A 16,621-nucleotide genomic window follows, 5' to 3' on the forward strand; every position below is an offset into this window, starting at 1 on the left:
GAATTTGAAATTCAACCATTCCTAGAGGATCTTTTACTATTGAGACCATTTATTAATCCTGCCTCATTATACAGTACCAGATCTAAGATAGTCTGCTCCCTGGTTGGTTTCGCAATGTACTGTTCAAGGAAACTATCCCGGATACACTCTCTGAACTCTTCCTCAAGGCTACCCTGGCCAATTTGCTTTGTCCAATCAATATGTAGGTTAAAATCACCCATGATTATTGCCATTCCTTTATTATAATCCTCCATTATTTCTTGATTTTATACTCCCTGTTAGGGGGCCTATAGACTATGCCCACCAGTGACTTTTTCCCCTTATTCCTTATCTTCCCCCCAAACTGATTCAACATCTTGATCTTCTGAGCCAATATCGTTTCTCAGTAACGCACTGATCTCATACTGCTGTAAGTGTGTCACAAATGAGTCTGGATCTCAGCAAGTCTTGCAGCACCAGCCGCTGCACCTGCTTTCTTTTCTGCATGGACCTGGTCTTCAGCATCAGCAGTCTCATCATCACCTTCTTTGGCATTTTCTGGGAAATCTGCCATCAGTCCACTATTGTTCCCTGGAATTAACCTATGGCATAAAAGTTCAGCGATGCAGTTAATTTGTCTGTTATAGTCAGAGCTGTCCTTATTGTGGGCCTTGGATGTAGATCTGGTTGTGGCAACAAACGGAGCTCCTTCAAAGCTTCATGAAGGAAGTGCAGCCTCTTGAGACAGAGCTATTGTGAAAGGTCTCAAAGTGTACCTGGGTTGATGCATCCTACTGGATGAGTCCTTCCAGAACGGTCTGGCTCTCCTCTAGTGCTGTCTGATTAACCTGGCTCCCTTATAGCCTCATGCTGTTCTACTGCCTTCAACATGTATATCCTGGAAAGTGGGATTCCCATTGTGAATCCAGTTGTGCAATCCTCAGATACAAGCTTCCCAATCCTCTCCAAGGATATTGCAGAATGTAGGTCAAGGCTTCCTGAGTATATCGATGATTATGTTCCCCAATGTCTGCAATCATGATGACCAGATTTTGGCAAACTGGGCTTTTAAAAATGATTCTGGAATGGTAGCCTTTGCAATATTGAGATCACCAATGATTTTTTATCAAAAAGATGTTCAGGCAAGCTCTATCCCAAGATGTTTTTGGTGATTTAATTAGAATATATCATTTTAATGCCTGTTTAAATTCTCTAACGTGAGTTAAGTTTTGTTTCTATTGTGAATGTTGATTAGGTTTTCATCATAAATTGGTACTTTTCCCTTTTTATAGTATAATTTTAAACCATTTGCAGGTACCTACTCTTAATTTTTTTTATTCATCGATTGCTTGACAATATATTAAATCATGGGATATAGGAGTACTATCTTACTGCTCATACCCCAAAAGTATCCCTGAACAGGGTATACATGAATCTCATCTAATATCTTATTACAGTGATTAATTGATGGCATAAATATGTATTACACTTTTAAATCACCAAGTTGGGAATAAACATGTGGAGATTGTGTTACTGTTACATACATACTATATCACCTTTAATGTAAAAATAAATCTGAAGGTGCTTCACAGGTGTAAGGAAAAAAGGGAGAGATTAGGGGCCCAACATTGGTCAAGCTGTTTTTTCGGCGCACTGACCTCCAGTGCACCAACTTTGCATGCTGGAAACGGCGCCGGGAAAACCTCGCCCCATCTTCGCCGCTGTTCACAGTCCCCGGAGTCCTGGTGTGGCATCAATGCTGAAGTGGGCGGCGGAGCCAAACGCCTGCGCCGAAAACAGTGCCAGCACCTGCGCGCATGAGCAGTGGTGCCGGCCCAATGTGCGCGCATGTGCAATAGAAGTAAAACTTGGCACTCGGCCATTTTTAAAGAGGATCGCAGCTGTAATTGTTTGCCTGCCAGGAGAGCTCTCAATCTAAATAGCTGGTGTGCTGAATGAAAGCTGCAGTATGCTGCCTGAAATTAACCGTTGCATGCCTGGAGAAGTCTTGCTGCTAAGTGTCTCAAAGAACTGTGTGTTTGGAAAAATCACACTTTGACTAAGTGCAGTGGAAAAGTGTATCAGAGCATTGCAAAAGTCCTGTTAGTGTCTCGGAGCAGTTGCAGCAATAATGCAGCAATGTCCACCAAGAAGAAAGAATTTCTTGCATGACGAAGTCGAAGCACTAATTACTGTCATTGAGAACAGATGGCAGCACCTGGATACCAGCAGAGGTCACACAAAAGTACCACCCAAAGAGATGAAGAAACGCTGGAACCAAGTCGCAGAAGAATTCTGCGGATTGGTGATCAACAAGAGATCTGGAAGACAGTGTAAAGAAGTGGCAGGACCTTGGTCAAGTAGTTAATGTAAGTAATATTTCCATTTATTCAATGTAATTTCAATTGTAAATGTGACCAGCTGTCTATGTCCCACCCAGCAGAAAGACACCCTCTCTAAAAAGTTGCATTTTCATCTTTGCAGAAGAAACTGGCCCACAACAAAAGGGAAAGAACTAGAACAGGAGGAGGACCACCAAATCTGCACCCACTGACACCCTTGGAAGAGAGGGTCACTGCTTTGATGGGTCCTGCCTGGAGAAAAACCATCAGCACTGCACAAGCTGGGCCCGCACGTGAAGGAGTGGGTAAATCATGAAAAGTTATCGTGGCCCTTCAAATCAACCTGCTACCTGGCCTGCTATGTGTGAGCCTACTCATGCCACCCATTTCACTGTTCTGTTATATGTTGGAGAACTTGAGGACAATCCTCCTAATGATCCAAATCAAGCCTGAAGAGAAGAGCAACCCTCCAGAACAACATGGGCGTGAGGGGCACTTTGAGCGGATGTGGGAGGGGTTCGATGACAGGAGTGTTCTACTAAATCTTGAGGAGGTCAACATATCTCACTTGCCAGGCTTCTTTCATCATTAGTGGTTCGACATTCTATGTTTCCCCACCGTCCGAGGTTGCAGGTCCCAGTGGTGGTGGTGGTGGTGTGCCGCAGCATTGCACACCCGTGGCCCGACCTTCCGAGGTTACAGGTCCCAGCAGTGGTGGTGGTGCTGGTGCAAATCAGCAAGGAACACCCAGGGTCCCAAGGTCCCAGCCTGCGCCTCCCAGTGGGATGCCGCGACCCAGATCCAGGGAGAGGGGAAGGAGACATGGACCACGCTTTCCTGAGATGCAGGATGCAACAGATGTGGTTCAGATGATGGCATTGGGTGGGGAGAGCATTGAGCTTACCCGATCACTCCAGGACACCATAACTGGGGTGAGTGAGGAGGTAGCGGGATTGTCGGGAGAAGTAACAGTAATGGCACGGGAAATAGAAACCATGTCCGCTAACATCAGTGAGGGAATGGTGGCCATGAGGGATGGAATGTCAGAGGTAGTGGAAAGGATGACAGTTGCAATGACCAAGGCCACGAGGGAGGGAATGTCTGAGTTAGCTGCTGCAATAAGGGAACACGTCCAGACCCTGCGCCCATTGATAGAATCAACTACCACTCCCACTCCAATCCCCGCATCAAGCTCTGAACAGGCCGAAGCCGCGCCCTCCACCTTGCCGCCTGGGCCCTCCAATTTGCCTCATGACGTTGACACCCCCCACCCTCAAGAGGTGCCCAGTGGCCGAGATGTTCGAAAGAAGAATCTTGGTGTGCACCCCAGAAACACTGCGCCACCGCCTGCGGGCAGGGGATGTAGAGAGCCCAAGACCAAGCGCAGCGGGCGGCCTTAGACTAAGGAGGATGAGAGATGGGTGCAGCCTTTCTTTGCTGCTGTTGTTTTTGTCACTTCACTCACTGTTCTAACTATTCTCACATTGGATGTTTTTTGTAAGTTATGTAACAGTACAAGTTTATAAGTGATCTTAACGTTTAAGTGATCTTAGAGTAAATTTTGATACAAGAATATTTTTATTACAATAAAGTTAAGTACATTGCAAAGTTTTCAATAAAATATATTTTAAATTAAAAATGAATCATGTTCAATTAATACAACACAGGAACAGTTCCAAAAAATAAACCCTCCTCTCCCCACCCCCACCCCTCCCAGCCTCCCCGTTGTATAGAGGCCAGCATCCCTCTCTCTTCTGGGGGGGGCGGGCCACCATATGAGACGCCCAGACCCAGTAGCTGTGACTTCTCCGGTCGCTCAGCCCCCCCCCCCACCCTCGAGACGGCGTCCACAAGCTCGCACTTCTCCAGTGCATCTTTCCTCCCCTATCCAAGGCCGAATGGCCCCACGCACAGGCTGGCCTGCTGCCTTTCCCAGGCAGACTTTAAAGATAAGATAGGATTTACTTTTTTAATTGTATTTTAGTGGTTTGAGCTTTTCCGTAATGTTTGGTGCTTGGTTGTTGAGGACCTCTCCAGTTCCCTTCCCTGCCCTAATGTCTGCTGAATGTGCACTGTTTTTTCTTAACTGTCTGCAAGGTTTTTCAGAGCTGGCCACATATGCTGACCTAAGTGGATTTGGAGTATGTTTTTGCTGGCCAAAGTGGCACAAATGGCCAAAACTGTTGTCCGTGTCTGGGAACGCCCCCTTTTGGGGAAAAAAAAACTGACCTAAAAAAAATCGTACCTAACTGACTTACTCTGGAGCAAATTTTGGGGGGAAAATGGCATTTTCTAACTTACGCTAGAAAAAACAACTTACTCCAAATAAATTGATGCAAGTCATGGCCAAAGTTGGGCCCTAGGGGTGGGCAATCAATTGGTTGAAGAGGTGCTTTTGAGAAGGTTTTAGAGATCAGTGAGGTAGATACTGGAGATACTTCCAGAAAGTAGGACCCAGATGGCTCAAGGCTTTGCCACAAATAGCAGGATAGAGAGGAGGGATGCCCAAAGGCCAGAGTGAAAGGAATGGAATTTTAAGGAAGTGTAAATGCAGGGCTGGAGAACAATGCATAGATGGAACTTGTCCATGGAGAAATTTGAGGACGAGGATTTTAGTCCTTAATCCCCCAAAACCTTAAATTGAATGTAGCTCAACGCAGGATATGATATGGAAGGTGAACACCAGTAAGGAGAGATTTGGAGTAGTCGAGTCTGGAGGTGAAAAAGGCATGTATAAAGGTTTCAATCATGAAGGAGTTAAGTAGCAATGGAACACACAAGTGGCAGAGGAAGCAAGTGGACTTTGCTGGAAAGTATATGGAGTCTGAAACTCAACATAGGGCGGAACAGGATATCAAGGTTGTGAATGGTCTGGCTCTTTCTGAGACCGTGCCCGGGGAGGAAAATGAAACTAGTGTCAAGGGAGCAGAGTTTGTGACAGACTAAAAGTGGTAGCTTAGGTCTTCCTAGTGCTGCGCTAGGAGAAGTTATGATTGATCCACTTCTGGATATCGGGCCAGTTGAGCAGTCTGCAGAGGAGCAAATGTTCGTTTGTTGCTGACTTTAAATTGAGTTCAGTGATGTCAGCAGCATCTGAAATTAATTTTCCATTATTTTAGCATGGATGTTAAGTGTTTCTTTTAAACTAGATAGCAACATAATATTCAAAGTCACTTTCAAGACACTTGTGTTCATGGCTGCATTGAGGACATTTCTTTATATTTTCAAAGCATTAGAATTTCCCAGAAAATCAGTTAAAGATATAAACTAACTCCATCAGCAGTTATAAAATAATGCCTTTAACTTTGTGCCTGACCATAATTTCCAACAATGATTTTTACTACAGTAATAGGGTTTTCAAGATGGCAGACAACATTTTCTGAAGAAAGTCTCTATCTTTATGCAAACTGGTTATAATCAATCAGACCATTAGTAACTCGGGTTAAAATAATGGCCCTGAAATTCCGAACACAGTTTCCCACGGGTAAATCCTGAAAAAATAGAAATAAACTGCGCTCTTGCTTGGAGCTGCTGTGCACTTTGGGACTGCCGATTCACGGGCCTCCTCTCCCAACGACGCGCAGCGTGTGCACCTCAGGATGTCTGTAGGAGTCACGTGTGCCTGGACACCCAATCACAGGTACGTATTTTCTCATTCATAGTAATAGATTCGTAAGTTACGAATCTCCTATTACTATGAATGAGAAAAACCCCAAAACGCACAAACACTATACAAAACATTTAAAAAATACCTTACACAATAAACTAATTTAAAAAATGTGTAACATTTTTAATTTCTATTAAACAAAATTCCTGATTTTTGAAAAAAAAGTTAGGGTTAGGGTTTAAAATAAAATAATCTGAGTGGGCAGGGTTTTAACATAAATGTATTTAAAAAAATTTTAATTTTAATCATGTTTTTTCTATGTTTTTAAACTCTTACGCCTGTAAAAGTAGGCGTGGGGGGGGAGGCAGGGAGGAGGAGGCAGGGAGGAAGAGGCAGCCGTTCCCGACGGCAGGGGGGCGGGGAGGAGGCAGTGAGAAGGCTGCAGGACGCCTCAGAAATTGAGGCAGCCATTCCCGACTGCTGCAAGAAGCCTCAGTGCTGATCATGGACGGGCAATGTGCTTTTATTAAAAAAATTTCAAAAAATTAAACAGCTACAAAGAACTACAAAAATGGCCGAGTGCCAATGTTTCCTTCACACTGCGCGTGCGCGAACGCTCCAACGCGCACGCGCAGCGTTGCCGGCACGAAAAAAACTAATTTAAATGGTACCCGCCTCCTCCCACTTACAAAATCGGCGCGAGTGGTAGGCTCCGCCCCCTGGGCGCGCGCCAAGCAGACATGGAGCTGCAGGGCACTCCAGAATCGCGCGTTTTTTTTCAGGCGCGAAAAACGGGCGCCCAGCTCAGAGGGGCGCCCGTTTTGTAGCGTGTGAAAACTTGGGGCCATAGAAAATAGGTGCAGGAGTAGGCCATTCGAGCCTTCGAGCCTGCACCACCATTCAATAAGATCATGGCTGATCATTCACCTCAGTACCCCTTTCCTGCTTAGCCGTAAGGGCCATATCTAACTCCCTCTTGAATATATCCAATGAACTGACATCAACAACTCTGCGGCAGGGAATTCCACAGGTTAATAACTCTCTGACTGAAGAAGTTTCTCCTCATCTCAATTCTAAATGGCCTACCCCTTATCCTAAGACTGTGTCCCGTGGTTCTGGACTTCCCCAACATCGGAAACATTCTACCCGCATCTAACCTGTCCCGTCCCGTCAGAATCTTATATGTTTCTATGAGATCTCCTCTCATCCTTCTAAACTCCAACGTATAAAGGCCCAGTTGATCCAGTCTCTCCTCATATGTCAGTCCTGCCATCCCGGGAATCAGTCTGGTGAACCTTCGCTGCACTCCCTCAATAGCAAGAATGTCCTTCCTCAGATTAGGAGACCAAAACTGCACACAATATTCCAGGTGAGGCATCACCAAGGCCCTGTACAACTGCAGTAAGACCTCCCTGCTCCTATACTCAAATCCCCAAGCTATGAAGGCCAACATACCATTTGCCTTTTTCACCGCCTGCTGTACCTGTATGCCAATCTTCAATGACTGATGAACCATGACACCCAGATCTCATTGCACATCCCCTTTTCCTAATCTGCCGCCATTCAGATAATATTCTGTCTTTGTGTTTTTGCCCCCAAAGTGGATAACCTCACATTTATCCACATTATATTTATTGCATCTGCCATGCATTTGCCCACTCACATTACCTGTCCAAGTCACCCTGCAGCCTCCTAGCATCCCCCTCACAGCTCACACCACCACCCTGCTTAGTGTCATCTGCAAACTTGGAGATATTACACTCAATTCCTTCATCCAAATCATTGATGTATGTTGTAAATAGCTGAGGTCCCAGCACTGAGCCCTGCGGCACTCCACTAGTCACTGCCTGCCATTTTGAAAAGGATCCGTTTATCCCGACTCTCTGCCTCCTGTCTGCCAACCAGTTCTCTATCCACATCAGTATATTACCCCCAATACCATGTGCTTTGATTTTGCACACCAATCTCTTGTGTGGGACCTTGTCAAAAGCCTTTTGAAAGTCCAAATACACCACATCCACTGGTTCTCCCTTGTCCACTCTACTAGTTACATCCTCAAAAAATTCCAGAAGATTTCCCCTTCATAAATCCATGCTGACTTGGACCAATCCTGTCACTGCTTTCCAAATGTGCTGCTATTTCATCCTTAATAATTGATTCCAACAGTTACTCTGCCACCAGTTGCTTGTTATAATTTTCTGATGAGTGGGTGAGCTTCTATACAACAGTACCAGTCCTGTCAGCTTATAATTCTATCGGGCAGTGCAAAGGAGGAAATCCAGATTTCAAATATTCAAATTCTGCTCAAAACCTGTAATTGGAAAACCCTCCCTGCTGGAAACTACCAGATTAACTTATTTCTGTTGTTGTTCGTCACTCATCTTTTCATAGATTATAAAATCGTCTCCTTCTCAAAACAGTCGATAAGTAGTGGTAAAGGCATTCATGATGAAATAAATAATTAGTTGGATTTGTGTAAAGGATCTATCCAAATTAAGAAAGGGGAAGTGATTGAGAAAGTTATTATACTGAACTGTTGTAATCTTTGTTTAACTGTCCTTGTGCCCTTTTTGTGTGTCTTTCCTTCTAATGGAATCTAGGTGTTGTGACCAAGCCTTGTGCAAAATTTAACTGGGGAGAATTCCTTCAAAATTCAGGTATGGTTTTTTTTTTGGTGTTTTTAATTAGGGTATATATCTTTTTTGTTTGAAATGTATAAACTGCATGATTTTAAATAGCGCTGCCTAATATTGTTCTAAAAGTTCTGTTTTTAGTCTGAAACGGTGTGGCTCCCATTGCCATTTCCTCTTTTGAACTTAGCAGGTCAGTCGGTCTTCTTCACCTATAGCCTATGACAATTATATTCATAACATGCGTATACAGTGAGAAGATTTAAGTTATCTTCAAGGATTCGTATTTGACCTGTTCCAAAAGTAAACATCGCAAAGCAGTGAAAACATGCACTCTTCCCATTTCTTTTGGGTTGTTGTATGTTAGACATTGCTTTCTAGTAAATGTCCAACGCTCAGTCCTTGAGGTGAGTCTTGTCGATTGAATAATAATTAAATGTGTTGTAATGTTTCTGATCAGAATAAATAACACAATTTGCAGTATAGTTATTCTCACTGGATTAAATAATATAATTTAACGTACAGTTAACATTTGACATTAATTGCTGCAGCCTGATTAACAATCAAGTTTGCAAGATTGTCTTCCTTAGTAAATCATGTTTTGTTTTAAATAAACTCTATCTGCGATAGTTTGTGTAAGGAGCTGCACTTTGTCATTTGTCTTCTCACATGAGAGAAGTTCAATTTAATAGAAAGTGCTGTTTTGATAGAACAAAATTGCTTTCGTAGTATCAGAGCCTAATCTAAGGGTGAAAATGTATTGCTGCTTCTAATGGATAAAAATAATAAGCCTCTGACAATATGTTACTGTTAATTTTTAAGTTGACAATTGGTATCAAATTATTTAGTGTAGATTGATTTTATGGTCAAAATGTCCCTTCTCGTTTGTCTTGTCGTCAAACCCAATCAGTTCTTTATTCTTTTTGCCCCAGTGGTACAGTAATCTAATCATTGTCAGTGGTTTGCATCAGTTTCACACACATTGAAAGTGCTTTATCGAATCAAATTTATTTCAAATTCTGACCACTGTCTTTTTCCTTCAGTGGTTTGCAAAATCATTTTTTATTCATATAATTCCTTGCATACATTTTGTGTAGTCCCTACAATTTTGTTACACAGTGCTTATGGGAGGATACATTGGTGCAGGATGTTGGTGCAGTTAAGCACACGCTAGTAATCACACACTTTGGGGGGGTCAGGGTAATTTGGCAGTGCCCCTCAGATTTAGCTTGGTCAGGAAGATTTAAACAGTCCTGCCTGTATACTTAACCCAATAAATTAAGTGAAGCAATGAACTAAATATCCAAATTGGTAACTATTGTGACCTATTCATTTATCCAAACGAATCAGTTGTAGAGAATTAAAATATAAACAGAAAATGTAGAAATGCACAGCAGGCTCATTGGTGCCTGTAAGATGGATTAATGTTTTGATTTTGGACTCTTCTTCGAAACTCTCTCCCATCTTTTGTCACTGTATACACCGTTGTGTTTTACAACTATTTTAGTAGAAAACTTTAAATCAAGTGCCCTCTTTTTGGCACTCCAACCCACAAATTAACAATTTAAAACTAACGAAAACCTTTAATTGAATTAGAATTTGGCTGCCGGGGATGATGATGTACTCCAATCCCTCCAGTGCCCACCGCTAGCAAAAGGCCGTGAGCGTGTGTTTTACATAATACTGGATCAATGAGAGTAGATTCCAAAGCAATCATCCAATTGATATTCAGATGTCATCTTAAACTGAGAGCAAAGCTCACATAGTTTGCTATTCATTTAAATCCCAGATTGAGTTATCCTTCCAAAAAATGTTCCTTTGCATATTTTTTTTTTAAATTCCGCCTAACTTGTGTAGGGTAAAAATATACCATGATACAGTGCCTCAAGATATCTACATAGGATATACGGCACAGAGACAGGCCATTTGGCCCAACCAGTCCATGCCGGCATTTATGCTCCACTCGAGCTTGGTTGGTAGAAGTTACCAGACTCTCCTGTTATTTTGGATAGTGAATTACATAGGGATTTACCGCCCTCCATACAATATATAGCCAATTATTCTGTTTTACTACACTGAATTTAACCTTCTCCTACAGAACTACTTCATGTACTGGCATGGCTGCTATATCATTGTCTAGTTCAATTCATTTTGAATACATGTATTCTCCTGATTTTGGAGTTTGCGAGTGGAAAGGAAGCTTATTCTCACCTGTCACTGTTTTATTGATCAAGGAGGAGAATAGATTGTGCAATTTCAATTTGCAGATGATAGAATGAAATGTCTGTGTATTGCTCTTCAGAAAACAAAACATAAAATGTTTTCGTGAAGTGTAATCTCATTAGAAGAGAGCAAACTACGAACAAAACTGAGCTTAATGCAGGCTTTAAAACCTTTTTGCCAGAAAATGTTTTTAATGAGACTGTTGAAATGTTATTTTACACCTTTTTATTTTATTTTGATATAGAAAGTAGAGTGACATTCTTGAGTTTACAGATTACTGTGAAAATGTTGGTTTCCAAAAGAATCCTGCTTTTCTGTTCCACTAGAATAGCAACATGAAACTAGATTGCTTTGATTTTGAAACGCTATTTGGAATGGCAATGGAAATATTGTGCAAATATTAAAGGCTAGATACATTTCAAACTAAAAGGGTTACTTGGCGTGATTTTCTACTTTATAAGCAAAGAAAAATGTCTACTTTCTGTACCCTGATTACAGGGATTCAGTGCGAGAATATTGACCCATACATCTTTCTTTTGGTGTGTGGACTGCGGAGAGTCAAAGATCCCCTCTATTTGGTGGATGCTTTTTCAGGTATTCAGTATAGATTTCATTAACCTAATGTATTCAACATTCCTCGATCTTTATGTGGTTGTATTTGTAATTCTAATCTGGCTTTACCTTCTCGGCGTATATATTCTGCACCGAATTGTTGATCCTTTTATTAATGATTTTTGTTAATTGAAAGCTCATTACTTTCTGCAAGTGTAATTTATGTCTGAAGAAAGACCTTGTAACTTCTGGAAACCTTGGTTACATATAATTAATATAATTTAGTTTGATCAAGGGTACAATTTCTTGGGTTGGCATTACAAGGTGATACATTGCCACAATTTATTGAAATATACTGCAGCTTAATCAGCTTTTTTATGCACTACTGATGAGATTTTGAGATAAATAACTTCTGGAACAATGTAGACTTTTCTGCCAAAACATTAACTATACCTCATCATTAACAAACTGTTGATGACACATTTTGTCTTTTTCAACTAGACATTCCTTCTCTGAAGGAACATGTAAGGTATGCAATTAATGGCTGAGAAACTTTCTGTTAACAAACCTCATTTAAAGTTAAAAGCATAAGAAGCATACAGATGCTATAGAAATTGTCAGTTTTTTTACATAGAATATACAACACGAAACAAGCCATTTGGCCCAAACTGATCTATGCTCGTGTTTATGCTCCACACAGGCCTCCTCGCGTTCAGCTTCATGTAACCCTATCAGCATATCCTTTCTCCCTTGTATGTTTATCTAGCATTTCCTTAAATCATCTATGCTATTCACCTTAACTACTCCTTATGGTAACGAGTTCCACATTCTAACCACTCTCTGGGTAATGAAGTCGCACCTGAATTCCCTATTGGATCTATTAGTGACTATTTTGTATTTATGATCTCTAGTTTTGGATACAAGGAGCTTTTTCGTAAATTTATATGGAGCCCTACTATAATTAAATTGTCTTTATAGTGACAACATTCACTATCAGAAGCTTTTTGATCTAATGAAATGGGAAATAATTCAGCTAATTAATTTACAAAGGCTGCCAGTACAGCCTAAGCTTTTTGTTGTGTGACCATTGACCATCAATAGAGTAGACTACAAGGTGGAATGGCACTGTAGCTTAAATGTGTTCACAACATAAAGTATAGGATGGAAAGGACTCAGCAGTTTATCAAAAACAAATACCTCTCAAAGTATCCATTCTCTCCAATATCTATCTAATTACACCTTAAATTTTTTCCCACACTATCTGCCTTCACTATTTCTCTGGGCATTCCAAAACATGCATTCACCATCTGCTGTATAAAGTAATTACATTTTAAACTGTCTGTGCACTTTTCCTCTTCTGAGATTGAGCCCATGACCCCTATGAAAGTTGATGGCAATTTCAAACACACAATTGGGGTTCAATTTTATCTATTTCCTTAAGCATACTAAACAGAAATGAGGCAGCTTCCCATTGTTAATTCAATGCCACTGAAATATAGAAAAAATTCATAGGAGACATGGATCAATCTTACAGCTATGCAGAATTTGTAAAATACTACAATACGTCACATTAATTTAACTATTCTTTGTTACATTTCAGCTGCTTTTTAAAATATCTTTATTTTGCTTTCTAGCTTGGCATAAAAAAGAACCATGGGTTTATTTGATTATTATTGGACCAGAGGTAAGTGATCATTCTTCAGTGTTTGCGTGATAGAATCCTTTGTATTTTTCTCTCAAAGAATGTTATATTGGCCTATGTAATGGCCCTCTGCACAATAGAAGGGTATAACTGGCACGAAAGGTTAATAGCAATCTAATCATTATCCTAACAAGCATAGATGACATTAAAGTAATGTGGCCACACTCTTTATTACATGAGCTCATGAAAAGATTTGGCTTTATTTTATTTCACTTTTTAGGAATCAGATAATCATGCCTACCTTGCTTTCACGAGAGACAGTTTGACTTTGTATGGACTTGTGGTTTGAACGACACTGAGCCATGGATTGTGAATTGGAAGCAGTGAACGAAAGCATGGTTCAAAAGAAGGATTATAAGAACATAAGAAATAGGAGCAGGAATAGGTCATTTGGCCCCTCGAGCCTGCTCCATCATTCAATAAGATCATGGCTGAGTTGATCATGGACTCAGCTTCACTTCCCTGCCCGCTCTCCATAACCCTTTACTCCCTTATCGCTCAAAAATCTATCTGTCACCTTAAATGTATTCAAAAGAAATTTCTCCTCATCTCAGTTTTAAATTGACGGCCCCTTATTCTAAGACTATGTCCCCTATGATTGGAAATATCCTCTCTGCATCCACCTTGTTGAGCTCCCTCATTATCTTATAAGTTTCAATAAGATCACCTCTCATTCTTCTGAACTCCAATGTGTATAGGCTCAACTTATGCTCATAAGTCAACCCACTCATCTCCGGAATCAACTTTGTGAACCTTCTCTGAATAGCCTCCAATGCAAGTACATCCTTCCTTAAATACGGAGACCAAAACTGTATGCAATACTCCAGGTATGGCCTCACCACATACCCTGTACAGTTGTAGCAGGACTTCTCTGCTTTTATACTCTATCCCCCTTTCAAGAAAGGCTAACATTCCATTTGCCTTCCTGATTACGTGCTGTACCTGCATACTAACGTTTTGTGTTTCATGCACAAGGACCCCAGGTCTCTCTCTGCTACAGCACTTTGCAATTTGTCTCCATTTAAATTATAATTTGCTTTTCTATTATTTCTGCCAAAGTGGATAACTTCACATTTTCCCACATTATACTCCACCTGCCAAATTTTTGCCCACTCACTTAGCCTGTCTATATCCCTTTGCAGATTTTTTGTGTCCTCCACACAATTTCCTTTCCCACCCATCTTTGTATCATCAGCAAACTTGGTTACATTACACTCGGTCTCTTCATCCAAATCATTAATATAGATTGTAAATAGTTGAGGCCCCAGCACCAATCCCTGCAGCGCCCCACTAGTCACTGTTTGCTAACCGAAAAATGACCCATTTATCCCGACTCTCTGTTTTCTGTTAGTTAACCAATTCTCTAGCCATGCTAATATATTACCCCCAATCCCGTGAGCTTTTAACTTGTGCAGTAACCTTTTATGTGGCACCTTATCGAATGCCTTCTGGAAATCCAAATACACCACATCCACTGGTTCCCCCTCATCCACCCTGCTCGTTACATCCTCAAAGAACTCCAGAAAATTTGTCAAACATGATTTCCCTTTCATAAAACCATGCTGACTCTGCTTGATTGAATCATGCTTTTCCAAATGTCCCACTATTGCTTCCTTAATAATGGATTCCAGCATTTTCCCTATGACCGATGTTAGGCTAAAGACAGGGAGAGAAGTGGAGAGGTATAAAGAGTAAGTTCCAGAGAGTAGGGCCAATGCAGTTGAAATACCAGTCCTAACATATCATAATGTCAACTCTGCAGCAGTTTTCAATAAGGAGTTAAATTCTGATGCAAATCTTTTCTTAAATTAGCATTTTTTAGGGATGAATATCCTTCTTAAACCTCGTTTACGTATGCAAGTTGGACTGTATTTAGAGTCAGCAGATGGTCCTGTCTCACCACATTGCTAAACAATCTAATGTTTTTTTTGTTAATGATTTTCATATTGCCAATAAGCCTGCTTGGCTGCCTGCCATACAGTAGGACATGCAGTTGCATTACAGATTTGTGATTTTGATGCTTTTATTAATTTTCTAGGCACTTTTTTTTTTGGCACTCATTTCCCGATGGAACAGTCATAATAAGTAATGTGGCACTTTGATGAAGTTTATTTTAACTGTGTCCCTCTTTTCAAAGTGTTTTAATAACATTCATATATCTGCAGGAGTTACAATGGGGTGACCTGTTGCTCTGATCTGTATTTGCAAAGCCACTTTGTGCTCAGGCTATTTTAAGTAAATTGGGTCACGATTCGGAAACTGACCTAAGTCTGATCAGTTTGTCGACCCAGTAAAGTGAAGCATTTCTACAATGGCTGAACTGAAAGAAACTTTTCAGTGGATTCATTACATTTTTTAGAACCATTTTAAACTGGTTTAAACAATATGATTTCTTACAAAGCAAAAGTTACAAAAGCAGTAGTAGCATGCACAAATTATGTAAAAATGGAGCAAACTATGCAGTGTTGTCGTTTTGTGTCTTTGCTCTTAACCTTCCTGTTATCAAGATGGCAGCTCAGGAGTCCCTTCTTGTTCAGTTACTTTGGCTTACCTTCTGCTCCCTTACTGGAGTTGGGATCTTTCAGCTGGGCCTTTGCTTCTAATGGTTTTTCATGCTCCACGCATGACCAAATCGGTGCTGGGTTTTTTGTACTCACGCTTGTGTGATCAGGGAAGGTAAATAAGGTGCAATCAGGTGAAAATAAGGATAAAAGAAAAATGAATAAAAGTGAGAATTAAAGGATAGTTTAAGTGAAGTAGAGAGAAGAATGCAGAGGAGCTGAGGTAGAAAAGAGAAGTGAGAGTTAGGGAAATTAAGGAGTCAAAGTAGAGAGAGAGACAGAAAGAAAGGTTTGAAAATAAGGTAATATGTGAAAGGCATACAGAGAAGTGACGCAAGAGTGGAAGACAGACAGAAAAATAGGAATTGCACAAAGTGTGATAGTTACAGGAGTATAGCAGCCTAGGTTTCCCCATGGGCAATGTGACAAGAAATCTTAAAATGCTTTGTGTTTTTGCATTCATTCCAAGATATGTTTTTAGACATAAACCTGAAAAATTGCAAAGCAAACAACTGATGTTTTCACCACCAGAATATATTAATCGATCTTTGTTTCTTTAACAAATTGTATCATCCCTTATGTGGGTTGTACAACACATTTCATAGATCTAAATGTGTCATGTCATATGAGTGAGTTTCTGAGTCTTACACTAACTTAATTTCAAGTTTGAAATGTTGTATTGTAGATCAGCAAAGAGTTCATTCTTAAACTTTTGCAGCCTTCAATAGCATTTAAATAAATGTGTAATAACTGTATGGGGGAGATTTTTCTCATCGCAGCACCTGGGGAACATCACTTCTGCACTACCATAGATTTCCTCAGCATTCTGTCTTGTGTAAATAGGTCAGCATCTGGAATATAGGCATGGGGTGTGAGGAGGCATTCCCTACCTTCCAACTCAGTGTCCTGATCATCCAGATATGTGGGCACCTGGCATTGGGGCACCCAATGTAATTCAGGCATCAGGGCTTCTATAGGGACCCCCACGGACAGAAGTTCTGCAGGTCTTGGGAGCAACTCTTAAG

General features: G+C 40.8%; 1 protein-coding gene across 4 annotated transcripts in view; it reads left to right on the plus strand.

Annotated features, from left to right (window-relative positions):
• Positions 1-16,621, plus strand: part of glt1d1 (glycosyltransferase 1 domain containing 1) — a 90,146-nt gene that overhangs the window by 39,314 nt on the left and 34,211 nt on the right. For 3 of the 4 annotated variants that reach the window (XM_070887776.1, XM_070887777.1, XM_070887779.1), the window contains 3 exons: positions 8,529-8,585; positions 11,280-11,375; positions 12,968-13,017. In XM_070887776.1, coding sequence (XP_070743877.1) covers positions 8,529-8,585; positions 11,280-11,375; positions 12,968-13,017 — 203 coding nt within the window. The remainder of the gene's footprint in view (positions 1-8,528; positions 8,586-11,279; positions 11,376-12,967; positions 13,018-16,621) is intronic. The other variant, XM_070887778.1, reaches the window with a different exon arrangement.

This window comes from Pristiophorus japonicus, chromosome 8, assembly GCF_044704955.1.
Source record: "Pristiophorus japonicus isolate sPriJap1 chromosome 8, sPriJap1.hap1, whole genome shotgun sequence".
Lineage (NCBI taxonomy): Eukaryota > Metazoa > Chordata > Chondrichthyes > Pristiophoridae > Pristiophorus > Pristiophorus japonicus.